This window comes from Lissotriton helveticus, chromosome 2_1, assembly GCF_964261635.1.
Source record: "Lissotriton helveticus chromosome 2_1, aLisHel1.1, whole genome shotgun sequence".
Classification (NCBI taxonomy): domain Eukaryota; kingdom Metazoa; phylum Chordata; class Amphibia; order Caudata; family Salamandridae; genus Lissotriton; species Lissotriton helveticus.
This window is the reverse complement of record NC_136059.1, coordinates 1,178,660,986-1,178,681,459: the sequence shown is the minus strand read 5'-3', so window position 1 is coordinate 1,178,681,459 and position 20,474 is coordinate 1,178,660,986. Positions and strand designations below refer to the sequence as shown.

Genomic DNA, 20,474 nt, shown 5'->3' with positions numbered 1-20,474 from the left:
CAGAGCCCGTCTCTCAAGTGCGGGAGTAACTTTCACGGATAAATCTCACTTTATTTTTCACACTAAAAAGCCTTTTCTGACACCAAGAAAAACTTGATGTAACAAACAAGGTATGTAGTTCACGGGCGCCTGATCGGGTATTGCAGCGCCAACCCGAGTAGGAGCATACCCAATGATGAAGCAAGACACCTGCTTGTTAGGTGTGTGAGGGTCTTTTTCCAATAAGGAGGAATCCTGTCTCCTGAACCATTTGTACACCCACACACAAGGGTACACATATGATTATCGCTGACCTTTACCTGCGTTTCTTACTAGGAACTTCATACCTTGTTTGTTACATTATGCTAAGGGCATGTATGTTAGACCTAGGAAATAAAAGCCCTTCGTTTCCCCTCTTAGGAATAATAAAAAAACAAGAACACCTTTACATTTACTATTATTCAAACTACTCTGGAGTGTGCAGCGGGGCACCAGTTGTTTTGCCAGTGGAGTGGCTGCAGTTGAACACCAGCCCCAGAACAGATTTCTGCTACTGAATAAAGGTAAATATCTCTTTAACCTCTACCGCGCTAGCGGGTTTTCCCGCTGTGCACTGAAATTTGAAAATCGCGCGTTTTGTGACAAAGCCAGCTCGTCATCCGCGTAGCGCAGGTAACGCCCATGACGAGCTGGCTTTGTCATCAGCGCTGAAGGGGTTAATACAGGTTGTATGCCCAAAGATCATGCTGCAAACAGGCTCGGGATCTGGAAGGGTGCAGGCGGTGAAGGTGCTGAGGACATCACTAGACTAGCGCTAACCATAGCTCCCCCTGCTCGGAGTACTACAGTGGTTGTCTAGAGTCTAGTTGGGTCACAAGCTAGTGCTCAGAAAAGGCTCCACCTTCCGAAGCGCTTTGTGCGAGCTTGAAAAAGAGAAACGCGCTGCATGCCCAGCTGGCAGCACAGAGGAGGTTTTCACTGAGGGGTTTCCCATGACATTAAAGGCACTGAGAGCGCAGCCACAGTCGTCTATGATGCCCCTTGTGTACCAAGGTGGCAAACAGCCCCCTTGTTGAGAGCTACCGTCTCTTCTTCATGTCGCGTGAATCCATTACCTGGCTATTATCAACAGCACGCGCCCTGTATTCTTCAAGGTAAAAAACGTATGATCCTCCCCTTTAGTTAAAGTAATGAGGATTCATTTTAATGCTTGTGAATTCCAAACTTCTAGTTGTTAATTACACATTATTCTGTAGTGATAGCTTTTAAATTGTTATTTTGTTTGTTAGTTGGTGTTCAAAAATCTAATTTCTTTTTCTATCTGAAAGGCATGGTGCTAAGCAGGGGTCGAGCTGGCCCTGGGCAAGGGATTCAGCGAGCGAAATAGCTGCATGATGGGAGTACGGTGGGCGGGACTCCAGGCCTCTGTAACTTCATGCCTTCCTTTCTAGGCTTGTGGGACAAGATGGCGACCACCACGCTGCAGGGGTTACTGCAGCTACTGCTTGAACTCACTGAGCCTTTCTGGGGTAAAAAGGGTGTTGCTGGTTCCTGCTGGAGTTAAGTGTCTTGTGGAGGTTCCGATTAAATAGGGGGCACCCCTAGATATAACCATCACCTACTGTGAGGTCTTGTGGTGCGCAAGTGAATTTAATGCATATCAGTTGCATAACTCACATCAACCTACTGTTTCATGCTAGCGGTGGGCCATTGGTTGCACCTCATTAGCACCAGTTTAATACCGAAATATCACAATAAAAAGCAAAGAGGTGAACAGTACAGCTTAGCTATACTCTTCAATCCCTGGGGGTACAGTACCCAGGATAATGTGATGAATAGCTAAACACTTATAGGATCCAAAAGGCGAGACCTATTGGCTATGCCAATGCTTATTAACTATGTTGTACCATGCCACCCTCTGACCTCTCAAGGGAAATATGCATTAAAAATGAAGGTTTGGGCCCGGAAAAGGCTTATTTTGCCAGGTTGAAATGGAAGTGTAAACTACGCACTCAGGCTCTGCAATGGCAGGCCTGAGACATGTTTAAAGGAATACTTAAGTGGGTAGCACAGTCAGTGCTGTAGGCCCACTAGAAGCATTTAATTTACAGGCCCTGGGCATGTATAGTACCACTTTACTAGGGATGTGTAATTAAATTAAATATGCCAATTAGGTATGAGCAATATTTCCATGTTTAGAGGAGAAAGCACATTCACTTTAGCACTGGTTACCAGTGGTGTGGGGAAAATTTGTGAGAAGGCAGTTAACAAAGAGCTCACTGATTTTGTAGAAGGTGCTAGCTTACTACATCCGGCGCAATCTGGTTTTAGAGCTGCCTAAAGCACTGAGTCTGCCTTAGTCGAAGTCTCTGAAGCTATTCAAGACTGTTTGGACTCTGGTGTAAGTGCAGCCCTCATAATGCTGGACCTGTCGGCCGCATTTGATACTATTCCCCATTAGCTGCTTCTGGCCTGGCTGGCGGACATAGGTATCTCTGGACTGGCTTGGAGGTGGTTGAAATCCTTCCTGGAGGGACGTTCGCAACGGGTCTAGCTCAATCTCTGACCACTGGAGTCCCGCAGGGGTCCACTCTGAGCCCCCTGCTTTTTAATATATAAGTCACCCCTCTGGTCCAGTTAGTGGAAGAGAAGGGTGCTAAGACCGTTGCTTACGCCGATGATACCCAACTTCTGTTTACCTGGGGTAAATCAGAGTTCTCTACTGTGAAGGCGAAAGAGTGTCTGATAGCTGTTTTTCAATGGCTCTGTGCTGCTCAGCTCAAATGTAATGAGGATAAGTCGGACATCCTTCTCTACAGAAAGTCCCCCCCTCCCCCCCCCCCACCCCGGGTTCAGAGAATCTCGCTGACCGTCTGACTATCCTATGCCACCCTCCTCTGGCCTACCAGTACAAAATCTGGGTGTTTGGTTCAACGAGCAGTTGTCCTTCTCGACTCAAATTAAAAAATTGACTGGGAGCTGCTTTGGGGTTTTAAAGTCCCTTAGAAAATTCCTTCCACTGCTTCCGAGGACAGCGAAGGGAACAGTGACCCGGGCACTGATCCTTTCTCGCGTCGACTATGCCAACGGATTGTATATGGGCCTTCCTCATTACACTCTCAGAAAACTACAGGTGGTCCAGAATGCGGCAGCTAGGCTTGTGTTCAACATTCCCATTAGAAAAAGCGTCAAGCCACATCTTTGAATGCTGCACTGGCTACCTGTCACAAAACGTGTTAAGTTCAAGGCGCTGGTCATAGAGCATTGTGCTCTGCATGCTGGGAGGGCCTGAATATCTCAGGAAGCAGTTTGCTTTTTACACACCTGCCAGACACTTGAGGTGGCATCTCAGCTGCTTGCACAGATACCCTGTGTGCGTCTACAGAGAATGGGGGGCAGGTCCCTGGCCGTTAGGTCAGCCACAGCCTGGAATTCTTAGCCCTTTTCTCTGCGTAGCATCCAGGATCTGGGGCAGTTTAAGAAACAGCTCAAAACTTTTCTGTTTTAATCGCTTCCTCCACCAGCACCTCACAGGCTCGCGCCGGGACACTCCCAGGAGTAGCTGTGCGCATTATAAAATTCAATAACATAACATAAAGTGCTCAGAGTCCTAAGGCCAGCAAAAGCAAGGTTAGAAAAAGAGGAGAAGGACGGCAAAAGGTTTGAAGGATGACCCTGCAAAAAGGGCAATTTCCAACAATACACATCACAGAGCTTGTCACGGCCTGACTTATTGGCCCTGCCAGTGCTTGCTTGGATATATTAGTAAGGATTTGGTTGCAGGACAACGGATTTACAGAATATTAAATCCAGATCACCTTGTAAAAACTTGCATTTTACTACCAGCATTTTTCAATTTTATTTATGTAGTTTTGCTTGCCGATGACATTCATCTTCTTGGCCACTAGGTCGCAGTTATGGGGTAGTTTTAAAGGAGCAACTTCCCCACCTCCATCAAAATATTAAAGCACACGACGATTCTGAAAAAATATTTTATTGCGTTGTGAAAGATGACTGACCTGACCCGCTAACACCGCTCGCTCAACGCTAAACATTTACTATGCTGACATACGGAAACTTGTCACCTCGTGCCCTGCGTTTCGAGTCACACTTTGCGCTGTCAGCCAACGTGTTGTTTTCCACGGATCACATGCCACCAGTGAAAAGGCTAGTGCGACAGATGTTCGCGTGCTGTAATACATGAAAACACGCCTCCTGATTGGCCAGAGAGCAGGGACTAGCACACGTTAGCAGCGCAGGAGGGCCGGATCGGATTTCAGAGCCTATCAAATTCTTCTTCCAGACCGGACCTGCTCGCGCGCCTGTGCCCTACAGTCAGGGCCGGATCAAAATGATTTGGGCTGATGCTATAAATGTCCTTGATGGTAAACAGAGCAGTGCTTGGCGAAAACTTATTTTAGGATAATGGCATGTAAACAGATTTGTCCACGTGGGAATATGTGACGAGAATAACAGACGACCTGCAGTTGTTGTACAACGACATAGCATCTCAACACTCCCCAAATAACATACTGCATTACATGATACAAGATCACAATAACAATACAGCAGTACAACACAACAAGCAATGCGACAGCAAAGGCATAAAACAACACATACAGCATCTCAGGACCACACAACAAACTAACACAATGCAGCAACATACTAACACAAGATTGATTTGTTAAATGCGCTGTTGTGTTGCTTTTTTTTTTTTTTTTTTTTTATTTAGTACATTTTTTATTGATAAAAAAATATATAAGTGGAATATACATTGGCAGTTTTTTTTTTTTTTATATACAGTCCATTTGTGAATGCGCGCTTTTCCCTTTGGTTTCCCCCAGGTGAGAGGAGGGGGGAGAGTGAAGGAGAAAAAGGAGAGAAAGAGAGAAGAGGAGAGGGGGGGGGTGGTATGGTGCCTCACTTGTGGTTATGGTTGCTGGGTCTTCCTCAGATGCTCGTCGAGTGGGCCCCACATGTGTACTTTGGCGTTGTGCTCCTTAGAGAAATTGCCTGTGATGTTGTCTGCTCCTCTCAGGAAGGTGACCCAATTAATCCACGTTTTAAAGTTGTGTTGCTTTTTATGCTGACTTATTGTGTTGTCTTTTTTTGTTGCGATAGCACTGTCATGTTGCTCAGATGTATTAATTTCAGTTTGTTACGTTGTGCTGTTTTCTTGCCAGGTTTTATGTGTGTTGTGTTGCGTTATATAGTTTTCTTTGCATACTTTTACAAATGCTGTTAGATTTCTAGTCCAAGGCAGCACATTTATTCCATAGAGCACAACCTTTCCTTTCTCTGAAAATGAATAATACTGAACCTCTTCTAGCCCTTCTGTTCATCCCACCAATCACTTGAATGATGCCACAAAGTCCTTAAAAACAATATAATCTAACTCTGTAGATGTATGGCAAATTACTGCAAAGAAACTGAAGAATTGCATGCAATGCTTTCCCCAAATGCATGAGAATAGGCTAGTAACCAATAGACTTACCACTAAGCTTGTTCCAGAGTAGCGTGTTACTCACTGTAAAGCACTTCAACATCTTGTCAGAGTTAATAAGCGCTATATAAATGCAATTACAATACAATACAAGTGCACAGTAATGATTTACCACTGTCAAAGATGGTAAAACATCACCACTTCAGCTGTTCAGTTATTTAAAGTCTGACCAGACATAACCATGCCCTGAGCAATGCTCCAACTTACCACATCTGATTCTCACTTTGACATCTGGACCTGCAAGGGCTGAACCACACTGAGCTATCAACTTTAAAACTCTGTGCTTTTTTATATTTCTTTTTTGAAGCATTTATTTATTTGATTCTGAGGGCGGAAATACATTATAGCTTTAGAGCCCGCCATAGCAGACTCCACCAGCCATTAAAGGCCTGTTCCAGCATTCGGCTCGGGCCTATAACAAGGGAGCGGGCATTTAATGGCCGGTAGAGCCCTCTACTGAGGGATCTAAGGTTATTAGAACATTCTGCCCCAGAGGGCAGAATGTTCTTATTTGTAAAACAGAAGCCTCATGGAGCCCAAGGGGGTGGGAATCCCCTCTGGCTCAGTGAGCCCTTTGTTCACAGCAACAGCTGTGAAAAAACATTGGAATGTTGATTCTCCCGTTTTAACCAGCCATTAGAAGCCCAGAGGACTTCACGGTCTTCAATGGAGCGCTAATATTCCAATGTTCTAATAAACAATATATACTAATCTTCCCATGAATATATATCCTTCGCGGAATATGGTAATAGAAGCCAAAGCATGGAGAATATGAAAAAACAAGGAATAGCCAGCCACTCTATATCTTACTGCACTTTCCAGCACCGTCTGATTACAATCAGCACAATTCCAATATGGCGTGACATCGTTGAAGTCAAGAAGTACAAATTGACTAATTATACCTATTGAATTCCAGATAACAAAGAAGAACAAAAAACAAATACTAAAAAAACACAATAATATCTATATATATGTATATATATATATATATATTACCTACTGGCGGTCGCCAGTAGGTAGTTATAGTTAGGATCGTTTTCCATAGGAAATCCGCAACATTCTATTGGGAATAACTTTGGCGCCGAATGAGGGATCTGCCTGTAATTTTCCCTAACTTTGCCTCGCTGCGCTCCGCTCCTTCCCTGAAAGTTTCGGGGGGATCCGTCAAGCGGGGGCCGAGATAAAAGGGGGTCCCAAAACGTGTTTTCCCCATGTTAATTTTCATAGGGCGGTTGGACTCACTTTTAGCCCGAACGGCTGAATGGATTTCCACCAAACTTGGCAAAATTGTAGGGACTGGTACCCCGATGTGCCTTTGCTATGTGTCAAGATATATGCTCCAGTGGTTTTTACGAAAATTAACTTTGAAAAAATATATATTGGGCTACATTGGGCTATATATATGTTAGAGCCCAAATGTAGCCCAGTGTAGCCCAATGTAGCCCAAAGATGGCCACCAGAGACAAAAAAAACAAATGTAGCCCAAATATCAGCCAGATGTAGCCCAACTATAGCCCAATGACAGAATGTCCCAGAGTGTTCTAAAGAACAACTAGAGCGCTAACAGTCTTACTTATGACAAAAGTATGGCACACCTGAAGTCATCCTGATTGGAATAAAGTGTTAACACTTAAAACATTTAATTTGCAAAGGAACAAAATGAGGGGGTTCATTTTGCCATATAAATTATGATTAGTGCTGAAGAAAGAAAAATTAGGGCACATTTTGAGTGACTTCTCAAATCCTCTTATATTTCATTAAAAAAATTCTGATATGCAGTCTCCCAAGATGGCCACCAGAGACAAAAGAGCCCAAATGTAGCCCAAATATCAGCCAGATGTAGCCCAACTATAGCCCAATGACAGAATGTCCCAGAGTGTTCTAAAGAACAACTAGAACGCTAACAGTCTTACTTATGACAAAAGTATGGCACACCTGAAGTCATCTTGATTGGAATAAAGTGGTATCACTTAATACATTTAATTTGAAAAGGAACAAAATGAGGGGTTTCATTTTGCCATAGAAATTTTATATATATATATATATATATATATATATATATATATATATATATATATATATATATATATATATATATATATATATATATATATATATATATATATATATTCACTGAAAAAAACATAGGTTTCACACCAGTTATAGTTAGGAATTAGAATTTAAAAAACCTATTAAATTCACTGAAAAAACCATAGGTTTCACACCAGTTATAGTTAGGTGGAAATTTTACTCGCATAAAACCATTGAAATTCCCACGTTATAGTTAGTTGGACTCACTATAACTTGTGCGTGCAATGCACTGCTGATGACGTCACATATTACATCACTCATGACATGGTCAGTGACATCACTCATGACATCACTGATGACATCTCAAATGACATCACTGATGACATCATCCAGTGAATGTGTATCTTTCTGAAAAATAAATATTTTTTATATATGTATATCTAAAGGTTGATGGAAGAATAAATGGGTAAATAAATGTCTAAATGGATGTTTTTTGTGTAAAATTGAATGGTTAACTGACTTATTAAATGTATCTTAGTGAATACATATATTAGCGAGTAATGTTTAAATATTTAAATATCTGTATCTGTGTCTCACTTTGTGTATAAGTGGCTGCATGGGTTGGTGAGTAGCTACATGAGTGTGTATATGGGTTATTAGTTGTTTTTTTGAGTATCAGTATCAGTGTCTGTATGGTTCGGTGGGGGATATTACTTAGAGCACAGATGCATGAATGAGTGACTCACTATTTGTATGTATTTTGAAGACAGCATGTGTGCAAGACTGTATGGGTGGATGATTGTGTGTATGGGTGGGTTAGTGAGTATGTGTTTTTATAATTGATTGTTTAAGAGAGTAAATATGTTTCAGTTTCTGTAGAAGTATGTGTAGTGGTGTGTATATAGCAGTATAATCAAGTAAATTGTTTTTTGATAGTTTATTTGCATGTGTGAATTTGTGTGTGAGTAACTATATGGATGAGTATTAGTGTGTAACAGGATGTATAGGTGTATGAGTACATATGATGAGTAAGTACATGCATGAGTGACTATATAGAACTGTTGGTGAATGAGTGGATGTGTATGTAGATGTTGGAATTACCTAATAAGTTGTTGTAATTGGTATAGGTTTCTCCTTTTTTAAGAAAATTTTAGTTTCTATTTTTGAATGTGTGTGTCAAAGGTTATTTTATGCTGATAGGAGGTCTGCCACTTTGTCACCAGGATGTTGTCATCAGTGATGTCATTTGAGATGTCATCAGTGATGTCATGAGTGATGTAATATGTGACGTCATCAGCAGTGCATTGCACGCGCAAGTTATAGTGAGTCCAACTAACTATAACGTGGGAATTTCAATGGTTTTATGCGAGTACAATTTCCACCTAACTATAACTGGTGTGAAACCTATGTTTTTTTCAGTGAATATATATATGTATATATATATATATATATATATATATATATATATATATATATATATATATATGTATATATATATATATATTGTTCCACAAATTGCCCAAAGCAGCGAGATGTCACCCGACTGCGCCCAGCCATCCGGCAATTAACATGCGACCTGCTTTTTTAGTCCAAATATGTTTCTTACTGCCAACGCGTTTCGAGGCCAAGAGCCTCCTCTTCATGGGCTGCCTTAAAGAACACACTCAGGCTTGCATTTGCGATAGTTACCATTTTATATTCGCATGTGACCTATTAAGAGGTGTGGTTTCATAAGCTACAATTAAAGCATGCTGGTCATCGTAGTTCCAAGTGCAAGCGTTGTGCGAGTTCTAATTTTAAAAGCATTATTTCTTCATTGTCCTTGAGTAGGTATTCGGAGCAAAATTGCAGTTTCATTTTGCATGGAGCGCAGTGCTTTTCGGTCTTGAACAGTTCAAACACCAAAGCCTCAGACAGCTGGTTTTACCTTTCATTCCGGCTGCCGATGGTGCTCATCTCCGCGGCAGGGCTGCCGCGTAAATTTTGTTCCACAAATTGCCCAAAGCAGCGAGATGTCACCCGACTGCGCCCAGCCATCCGGCAATTAACATGCGACCTGCTTTTTTAGTCCAAATATGTTTCTTACTGCCAACGCGTTTCGGGGCCAAGAGCCTCCTCTTCATGGGCTGCCTTAAAGAACACACTCAGGCTTGCATTTGCGATAGTTACCATTTTATATTCGCATGTGACCTATTAAGAGGTGTGGTTTCATAAGCTACAATTAAAGCATGCTGGTCATCGTAGTTCCAAGTGCAAGCGTTGTGCGAGTTCTAATTTTAAAAGCATTATTTCTTCATTGTTTGTCCTTGAGTAGGTATTCGGAGCAAAATTGCAGTTTCATTTTGCATGGAGCGCAGTGCTTCTCGGTCTTGAACAGTTCAAACACCAAAGCCTCAGACAGCTGGTTTTACCTTTCATTCCGGCTGCCGATGGTGCTCATCTCCGCGGCAGGGCTGCCGCGTAAATTTTGTTCCACAAATTGCCCAAAGCAGCGAGATGTCACCCGACTGCGCCCAGGCATCCGGCAATTAACATGCGACCTGCTTTTTTAGTCCAAATATGTTTCTTACTGCCAACGCGTTTCGAGGCCAATAGCCTCCTCTTCATGGGCTGCCTTAAAGAACACACTCAGGCTTGCATTTGCGATAGTTACCATTTTATATTCGCATGTGACCTATTAAGAGGTGTGGTTTCATAAGCTACAATTAAAGCATGCTGGTCATCGTAGTTCCAAGTGCAAGCGTTGGGCGAGTTGGGCAATTTGTGGAACAAAATTTACGCGGCAGCCCTGCCGCGGAGATGAGCACCATCGGCAGCCGGAATGAAAGGTAAAACCAGCTGTCTGAGGCTTTGGTGTTTGAACTGTTCAAGACCGAGAAGCACTGCGCTCCATGCAAAATGAAACTGCAATTTTGCTCCGAATACCTACTCAAGGACAAACAATGAAGAAATAATGCTTTTAAAATTAGAACTCGCACAACGCTTGCACTTGGAACTACGATGACCAGCATGCTTTAATTGTAGCTTATGAAACCACACCTCTTAATAGGTCACATGCGAATATAAAATGGTAACTATCGCAAATGCAAGCCTGAGTGTGTTCTTTAAGGCAGCCCATGAAGAGGAGGCTCTTGGCCTCGAAACGCGTTGGCAGTAAGAAACATATTTGGACTAAAAAAGCAGGTCGCATGTTAATTGCCGGATGGCTGGGCGCAGTCGGTGACATCTCGCTGCTTTGGGCAATTTGTGGAACAATATATATATATATATATATATATATATATATATATATATATAAAAACTAGTCCTGCGCCCTCGTTCTCGCCTAACTAAATCTTAACACGCTCTGCCACGCGCTATTCCTCTTGGCTCTTTTCCAGCATTCGCAACAATCAAGAAAAGAGTTGATATGTAAACAGCTCTGTGTACGGAAAAATAACAGTAACACATAAAAAATGAATCGGTCAGAACAGTGAACATGTAGCAGTGTACTGTAACCCCTTGGTGAAGTGTTTGGATCTTCAAACATAACTAAAAAAAAACGTGCATAAGAACATATTCAGTGTGTGCGACTGTTTTGTGCACCGGTGAGAAGAAAGTGTAATCTCACTGAGTGGGATGACATATGGGCTAGGTATCTGTAGGTTGGTGGTATTGGTTTTAGGGGCCAGGTTAATGCACGATGCGGTAGACCAAAAATATAGGCAGGTGTTGTGAAATTGTGTATGTGGTAATTCAAGTTTAGTTCTAACAAAAGTTACTGTTCCTGTTTCTGTTTATTTACTTATTTTTATTATCACAGACTTTCCAAAACACTGAGGATTATACGGTAAACATATCCCCCCCAAATGGATTTATCGCATATAAATAACAAGTTTGTAAAAGGTATGGCTAATTATCACCACAATTTTCAAGATTTTTAATATCCTTTGTACCAGGTCAAGACCACTTTAAGCATTGAATAGGTATTTTCCATATTAAAAATTGTTGTTTATTTTTTATTTACACGTTTGTTTTCACTATATGTACTGTTATTGTAGGAATTTGCTTATGTCTATCGCACAATTATGTCCTTTTTTAGTATGTTAAATATTGAAAGCGTGTTTATGTTGTTTACATTATCTAAAGGATTTTTACTATTCATTGCACAGTATGCAGTGGATTAAGTATTAAAATTACATTTACAAAGAAGATTCGACCAACTCAGCTTACCTGAGCTCAGTGCAGTCGGTGCCTCTTTCATGATTATCGTTTGCGTATTAAACCTGTCAGTTTGTGACGACTCTTTGGCGGCGGTAGCAGCAGGTAAGTCACCCGTACGTTCTGATGTGCCCCGTGGTGCTGTAGGCGTTTCAGAGGTTTTATGCGCTGCCGCAGTTGTGATTGGTGTCTGAGTGGACCCATGTGTACTTGCATTTACAGTACCATTTGGGGAAGTTCCAGTTGTTGCTGGTGGTGATGGTGATGCAGAGGCCGTTCCTGGACTTGCTGAGATGGTTGTATTTTGAATATGTGGTTCTGTAGAGTTTGGACCTAGTGAACTCGAGGATGAGGCCATTACTGTTGAAGCGTTAACTGTGGTCGCTGAAGATTCATCTGATGTGAGCAGAGTGCTGTTGTTAGTCGTCGTAGCAGTAGTTGGAGCACCGGCTGTGGAAGCTGCTTTTTTCGTGGAATCTAGAACTGTAGCTGTTGATGTTGGCTCATGGTCAGTGCTTTGTAAAGGAGTTGTCGCAGTACTTGGCTGTGTGGAATGTGCAGTTGTTTCCTTTATTGGAATAGCTTCTGTTGCTGCTGAATGGGAGTCATTTGCTGAAGTGAGAGTGTTTGCAATGGTTGCTGTCGTATTAGGTGAAGCACGCTCTGCAACATTGGTTTCTTCAGCTTTCGAGAGTGTATTGCATCCACCAAATCCTGAGGATCAAAAGATAACCACAGTTAAAAGATATAACTTAAAAACAAGTCACATCAGCGGAATTATGGGTGTGCGCAGAGTGCATGATTAATTCAATGGTAATGTGTGTTCAAGTACGTGGTAGCGGCATTGTACACCTGGAGGTCCACAGTGCTTGTGCAAAAGGAAAGGCTCCCAAATGGCTAGGGAGTTTTTAACAGGTTCCCGGAAGAGCCCTCAAAAGTCGATAAGGCTTTTAGGGGAAGATTTACTAAGGACATATGTGGTCCTTGCATGACACAAGTTGTCGAACTCCAACACAATTTCTTAATTAGTATTTACTAAGCCACACAGAGCCACTTTGCGTGGTTTAGTAAATACAAAGTAACGTAACAAAGTGCATAGGACTGTCTTGCGTTGCTTTGGGTCGGGTAGGCATTACATGGTTAGAGCATGGGTGTTCCCATGCATTTACCCATTTATTTTGTAGCAGACCCAGATTTACAAAGACCTTGTAAACCTGGGTTTGGCACAAAATGGTGCACCTACCCCCCAGAGGCGAAACGAGGAGAAAAATCTATACTGCTTGTTAATTATTCTTTCCACGTGCTGCATTCTGCAGCACACTTGGAAAGAGGAATATGCCTCTAAAGATTACTTTTGTGCAGGAAAGTGTCTCTCCCTGCACAAAAAAATCCTGCCATTAACACAGATACCTTCGCACTATGGTGCTAGGGTACCTGCGTTAGTGGTAGGCAGCACAGAGTGCACCAGTGCAAGGACAAAGCAGAAATGCATCATATTTTTGTAACTATGGAGCACTTCTGCACTCTTCCTTTCATGCAAAGCAGTGCAGCAAGTTCCTTTGCTACATTGCGTTGCGTGAAAGTATGGTAAATCTGCCCCCTATGTATCCATTTAATTCTGTCTTTTTATTATTCTGTGCCTTGAATGCTCAGTGACCATTTAATTGATATCTAAGTCATTTTGACACAGGTGCTTACAAGGCTTTTATGCCACTAGGCATTTTCCCTTGGAAGCCGGTTTCGAAAGGCCAAATTCACTCCTGGTGCCTCTGTCACTTTCTCCAGCCCTGAGGTTAACCAAGAGACTTCAAGGGAGAGTTAAATAAAGGGATGTTCAAGGTAGCGATAAAGCTATCAGAGAGGGAGAAAAGAGAGATAGAGAGGAGAGAAGAGGAGAGAGAGAATTGATAAGTGGAAAGAGAAAGATAGCATGGGAGAAAAAGGGAGCAAGGCTGGTTTGAGAATTTTTGCCAGGGCTGACTTTTGGGTCTGGCCCTGTTTGAAATGTTTTTTTGACATGGATTGAATCCTTTATATTTCGGAATCCGACTGCTTTGCAGGGAATATGTGTGGTATAAAGTACCCATCACTGTACATTATGAGGATAATGGCAATTGCCAAGGCATCTCAGGTGAGAGACTGACAATAGAATATGTTTATCCAGTTTCTGTCTTTTACAGACCTGTCACTCTGTCTTCAGCACACCTTTGAACAAAGATAATCTCCTGCACAGCTTACCAACTTGCCAGGAAGTTGTGAGGATTTTCTAAAACATCCAGGCAGGAGAAGCTTCACTTTTGTTGCCTTTCACCACTACTGGAGCTGCCAGGGGTGCAGCTTAGCCAGTGAGATTTGGTGGGTATGAATCTCAAATTTCCCAACTAAAATAGAGTGGCCCACAGGGTGTAGGGGAGAGATGACCGAGGTTCAGAATAGACTGTTTTCATGATGAACAGGGTCGATACTGATTTGCATTGGTGGCAATCTGTGTAGCACAGTGGGTGAAACATGATGGGTCTGAATGCTACCCGAGAGATTGCCTGTGGTTAGACTATTCACAAGCATTTATCCCACCACCCTTTGCATGTTAGATTGCCAGTTGTATGTCTGAAATCTGAGACTGGTGCAGCTTTCCAAGCTTTCTCTTGCCAACGTCTGTGAATTCGAAAAGTAATACATTTGCATCCATTTATTTAATTTCCCAATCCCCAAAAATGCACAACTTTTTAGTGAAATGAAAACAATGATAAAAGCAAAAGCATTCATAGCAGACGTTACTGAGGGCCCCCAGACCCAACAACCACGCCAAGAATATAGTTAATAGGTGGGTGTCACAAACCACTATTAACCTGAAAGTGCTGCTTCTGGAGCATCTAGAGTCTAATTGAGGAATTATTCAGAACCAATCATACCTCGCGATTATACACCACCCCTATTGTAGCGGAAAGGGAAAAGGAACCCTTTTCTTTATACAACCCTCATCCACTCTAATAGTAGCATTCTTCATCATCGGTTTAACCCTGACTCCTAAAGGTCGGGGTGGGCTCGACCATCTTTCAGAGAGCTCTAATGCTTATGAAGAAGTTTTGTAAGGGGGCAGAACTTTAAATATAAAATTCCTCACCCACAACAAAGGATTTCTTTATTAGTGGGGTGGGTGGGAAGGTTAAAACTTGAACAATATGAGGGTGTAAGGATTCGATGGTCCTATGACCCTATTACACCAACCTGTTTAAGCCCTGTTTTACTGGCCTATCTGAGGTCCTGGGCTTTCATCAGTGTGGTTAAGTGAAGAGGTCACTCCCCCATTGACGTGTCTAATGTGTGGATTTTTGAGTGGGCATGCAATTAGGATGCACAAGACTTGTAATACTTGCTGTTGTTGGGTATTAGTTTGACCACTGGGCCGCCCACTCAAGATCCCGTGGGAAAATCTGTCCCACACGCTTTGGGTAATACCCGACAGAGGCAAGTATTACAAGTCTCAGGCATGCTAAATGCATGCCCACTCAAAAATCCACACATTAGACACGTCAATGAGTAGGAGACTGTGTCAAGGAGAAAATGCCTTGCTGCAAGAAGTCATACGAAATTTCCAGTCACGTGACATGGTGAACATTTCACGCATTATGTGTAATGCGAAACATGGGAATTAAGCAAGATTATGTTAGCATAACAAAACAATTTGGAACATCGCTATGGCAAACTTCCCAAGATTGGCATGGAATTACTGTGAAGAACTACTAATCCTTGCTATATTTTTATTCTTGAGTGGCAATTGTTCAGTACACAATATGCTGTTAGTACGGCATTTTAGTACATGCTAGTATTCAGTGCTATCATGTCAATGAGTTAAAGGAAATATGGGAAGGGGATCTTTTCTGAATATTGAGATCGCAAGCTTTACCATCAGTTCCGAGTCGATTCTCTCCCCACAAGGAAATTTACTAGCAAATGGTTACCCGGGGCGAGTGCGGCGTGCCCGTTTTGCCCCGAGCATACTGAAGACATTACCCACCTGCTTTATGTTTGCCCAGCCTACCAGCTCCCCCGGAAAACATGGCTCAAACCCTTATGTAGATCTTTGGGTATTCGTTCTGCACTGGCTGCCAAAAGGCTATTAAAAACAGGTTGTAACGAGATTACTGTTATCGGGGTATCTAAATTCCTGAGTTGGGCCTGGGCTATTCGGGAAAAAAGACTGGGTTCCCTGAGCTAAATGAATTATTGTACCAATTGGCTTGATCGATCAAATGTTTTATACACGACTCCATTTTCTAGTTCTTATAAAAAGTCTTGTGATTATACCTGATTTAATTGTTTTTTACTGTGGTTTTAAAGTATCCTGTTATTTATATTTTAGCAGTTTTAATAGACGGTTTTAAGATGAGTTTTTATAATTGTATGCTATTGTGTAAATTTGCTGTCTTTTATGATGAATAATCGAAATAAAGACTTTTTGAACTGAACTGAATATTGATAATAAAAATGTTTTTATGTAGCACTTCAAACCACCCTTCAGCTGTCCTTCTCTGTCCATCTGAGCACTGTAAATACCATATGGTATCATTGGTCAATGTAATAGTACTCAATTTACGGACCTCGGAGGGATGAAAGGCGGGTTACACTTGTCTGCATATGAACTTGTGACCTGCAGATCTCAGCCCATGTCAAATGAGAGCATTTAATTCACTGAGTCACCTTGCCAGAAGTCTTAGCCCAGTTGCAATACTCTGCCCAGTCTTCCAGTTAATGCTGTAATACTTTATTCACTCTTGTTAGGGGACGTATATTTTTCACAAAATTCTCAACATAGTTTCACTACAGTATAATAAATTCTCAATTGGGCTGCAAAACATTCTACTTACATCTCAGTAAAGTTGAAATGACTTTAAACGCGCGTGTGTGGGTGTGTGTATATATACATTTATATTGCACTAATCTAGCTGGAGAACATCGAGCGCTACACATTCCTGAGGATTCACAATTGTTTAAATTGAACAATTACAGGGTATATGGAGGTTATGTGATTTGCCCACAATCGCACAGCTTTCTTCCAAATGTCATGGTGTCTATTCATAAGCAGGTCTTAATTTAAAGGAAAAACATTCTGCATGTCTATTAGGTTTGTTCTGGAGCCCACCACTGGCACAATGAAGGTCCGGATTGGCTCATATTGAAGCTGCATAGTCTCAGTATGTGTATTGGAAAATAAACACGTCAGAAGGGAATCAGAGTTGTAACACTGTGCCAACTGGCACCAGGTAGCTATATACAGGGGGGACTATTTACAGGGTAGGGCCAATTGGGCCGCTGCCAGAACCATCGCTAAGCACAAAGAATAAATGTAAGTACATTAGCAATAAGGGTGTGACGGCCAGTAGCTACCGGCACAATCATGTACTGAGCAACATTGCATTTGCATAAATCCCTTTAGCATGGGGCATAAACACATTAGGTCATGAATCATAGCACATTCACATAACCACATGAGATCAGGCGTGAATCTAGAATATCTGAGCACCTCATTAGGCATAAAACATATTATGTGTCCTCATTAGACCTAAACATATGCATGTGGCATCTCAATAGCATAAAAGCACCTCAGGCCCAACAATAGGCATAAACCTCATCAGCAGCCTGGGGCATGGCACATTATGCGGAACACCAACCTGGTAAGCGTTAGGGGAAAAGAAACCATTAGCATTATAAACACATGCATTAGGCATCACAGACAAGGCATATCAATAGGCGCATGAGCATGAAGAATAAACCATCTTATGCATAATCTCAGCATCACATTGACCGGGAAACACATTATGCATGACAGTGGGCATAAAAACCTCATTAGCATAAGTGCAGTGTCATTAGGTATAAATCATGAGGCATCATAACCTGACATTAAGCTTAGGCCCAAAAACGGAAACAGGCATGAATCAAGAGCATGGAGCATAATCATTAGGCAGAACACCAACAGTATAAGTCTTGGGGGAAAAAGAACATCAGGCCTCAACTGTAGGTTTTGAAACACATTATGCATAGCATTAGCCTGCAGCCACCTTATGCAGTAAAACAGATGAGGCATAAATGCAATATCATTAGTGTAAAGACACGTTAGGCATACATCATGGCATTAGGCATCATCGAATACAATAGGCACCAATCCTGGGGTATAAACACCTTAGGCATGAATCTTTGCAGGTACATTAGGCATCATCATGGCATTTCTCATTAGCATAAGAGCATGAACATCATGGCAGGATTACACTGCGCGTAGAAATGCATTAGGCCTCAAGTCAGAAGGGCGAACCTCATACACGCACACACGTTGCAAAGATTGTAACCACTCCCTGGAAGTAGCTGTCTCTCTGGTGGGCAGTATAGATAAAGTGCTCTCCTCATGCAGGAGTAAAGTTGCAGCGCTATGTCCAGGAATGCAGGACTAAGAGTCCTGGGGGCTGGAAAACAGTTGTAGCACTTCACGAGGCGCTAGACAGCAAGCAGAGCGCTGTCAATGCGAATATAGCACTCTGGCAGCACAGCGCTGCAGGACCCACGCACCTTTTTCTCCTGGGCAGTGGCTGGAGGGGGCGCTCACGAGGCGCTAGATAGCTCACAGTCCTAGGGTCGCCCAGAATAAAGTAGCACTCTGGCAGCACAGTGCTGCAGGCGTCAGCTCCTTACCTCCTTGAAGTACAGGCCACCAAATAAAGTGCTTTGACAGCACAGCGCTGCAGGCGTCACTCCTCCTCTGGCAACCAAGAAAATAGTGCCTTCATGGCGTTAGGGAGCTGGTGAGGATCCCGTGTCCCACACAAGACAGTAGTGCCCACGAGGAGCTAGATCCCAGGAATGCCGTCAGGATCCCACAGAATCAAGCTGCAGCAAAAATGCGGGGAATTGCATATATAGTGCTTTAGCAGCACATCGCTGTATTGACAATAACCAACTCTCCCTGTCAGCACGCGCAGCAGGTCCCACCAAATAAAGCTGCAGCCCTCACAAGGCGCTAGGGGGCTGGCGAGGATCCAGAGTCCCACACAAGGAAGTAGGCCCACACTCCTCACCTCCTTGGAATACAGGCAGTCAAAGTATAGCGCTCACGAGGCGCTAGGGCAGCAGAGCAGGCAGGCAAGGCTGGGCAAGATCAGCAGACAGTGGGCAGTCATCAGTACAGGATAGCAGCTCCCAGAAGCAGTCATCACCCATAAAGTGGCACTCCTCCTGACATAGCAGTCTTCACTCCAGCAAAGGCTCTCACTGGCCCTGTGGACAGCAGAGGGGTACAGATGGGCTCAGAGGCCAGCACACAGGCCCTTGCGACGGTACCTCCTGGCAGAGTGTCCCCTCTCAATCAAGTCCACGTTCAGTCTGAGCACATGGCATCTCTACTGCTCTACATATACACCCCTCTCCTACCTACCAGAAAGGGCTGGAAGCTTCTAGAAGGTCCCTGGCAGTTCCAGCCTCAACTGTCACTGTGGGGAAAGTGTAGAGCACCTTGTTACTTCAAACACTAGACCGCCAACCCACCTCAGGCAGGCGGCACAAGCAGACAGAAATGGGGTCCATTTTAAAAGTGACATTTTACAAAGGTGCATTTCTACAATGGAGGAAATAAAGGTGCGTACACCATTGCACAACATTTATTATTTTCAGTTCAGACACACGATGTCAGTAAAAATGCTAGGGGGAAAAGCGAAAAAGTTTAGGACAAAAATGGCCCAGTCTTGATTTCAACTTCATGCCTCTTCTTTCCACCACCCAACACTCTCTGTCTCTTTATTCAACTCTTGTAGGTTTTTTCATTCCCGCTTTATTTCTTTGTCCCTGTTTTTTCTATCTTGCTTCCTACTCGTTATTTCTTCATTTTATAGATTTCTTTCTCTTTCTCTGGTTCAAAGACTGCTGAACAAACAGATCCAATAGGTCCAGCTTTAATGTGTGTAAGCATGTAAACAAACACATTTACAAATGTTGTTTATATGTGACGAGTGTATAAATGCTGCTTACTGCATTAAATCATTCCTTGTTGGCTTTGTCAATGCTGGGATAAAAATTTGCAAAACAAACAAATTATTGTTTTCTGTACAAAATGGCTATGAGAGGTAGGGATTAAATGGGACAAACTGCATGATCATTGTGTGCGTGCTTTAGATGTATAATAGTATAATATGCATTCCAATGGCAGTGCTCATGAATTATGGAATGATACACCAAATAGCCAGTAGTGGGAGGTGAAAAGGTGATATTCTTCTTGGTGGAGCCAAAGACCACTTTTTGTGTATTTTAAAGAAGTGACAAAATTAAGGGCCATATTACAAGTTTGGTGGTCCGACCACCATAGAACCACGTCCCCCCTGCCCGTAGCCCACAGCGCTAGCAGTCCAAAGACCGCTGTATTACGAGTTGACCACGATGCCGGCAGTGTGTAGGCGGGAGATCCTGCAGCAGTGGTAAGTACTTTTTCCAAATATATCGATGCCTGTGTCTGCATTTTGACTGCATGTATGTTGGATGCACACATATGCATGATACATGTGGAAAAATACCATCTACCCATTACCGTGGTTCAGCCCATATGTGGGCAGCCCTGGCAGTGGGTATATGGTATGAAAATGACTCACCTGTAGATCATCGCAAACGGTGTAGTATACGTTGGGATGAAGATCCTGCTGTGAAGGGGCAACATAAAGAAAGGGATCCACATTGGACTCTGCCTTGAAGAACAAAAAAGGAGTGAGTATGCACCCCAAATTCT

General features: G+C 42.7%; 1 protein-coding gene across 1 annotated transcript in view; it reads right to left on the bottom strand.

Annotated features, from left to right (window-relative positions):
* The window catches only part of PARM1 (prostate androgen-regulated mucin-like protein 1), a 460,383-nt gene that overhangs the window by 162,321 nt on the left and 277,588 nt on the right, over window positions 1-20,474 (bottom strand). The window contains exon 2 of the mRNA XM_078676043.1: window positions 11,726-12,427. Coding sequence (XP_078532169.1) covers window positions 11,726-12,427 — 702 coding nt within the window. The remainder of the gene's footprint in view (window positions 1-11,725; window positions 12,428-20,474) is intronic.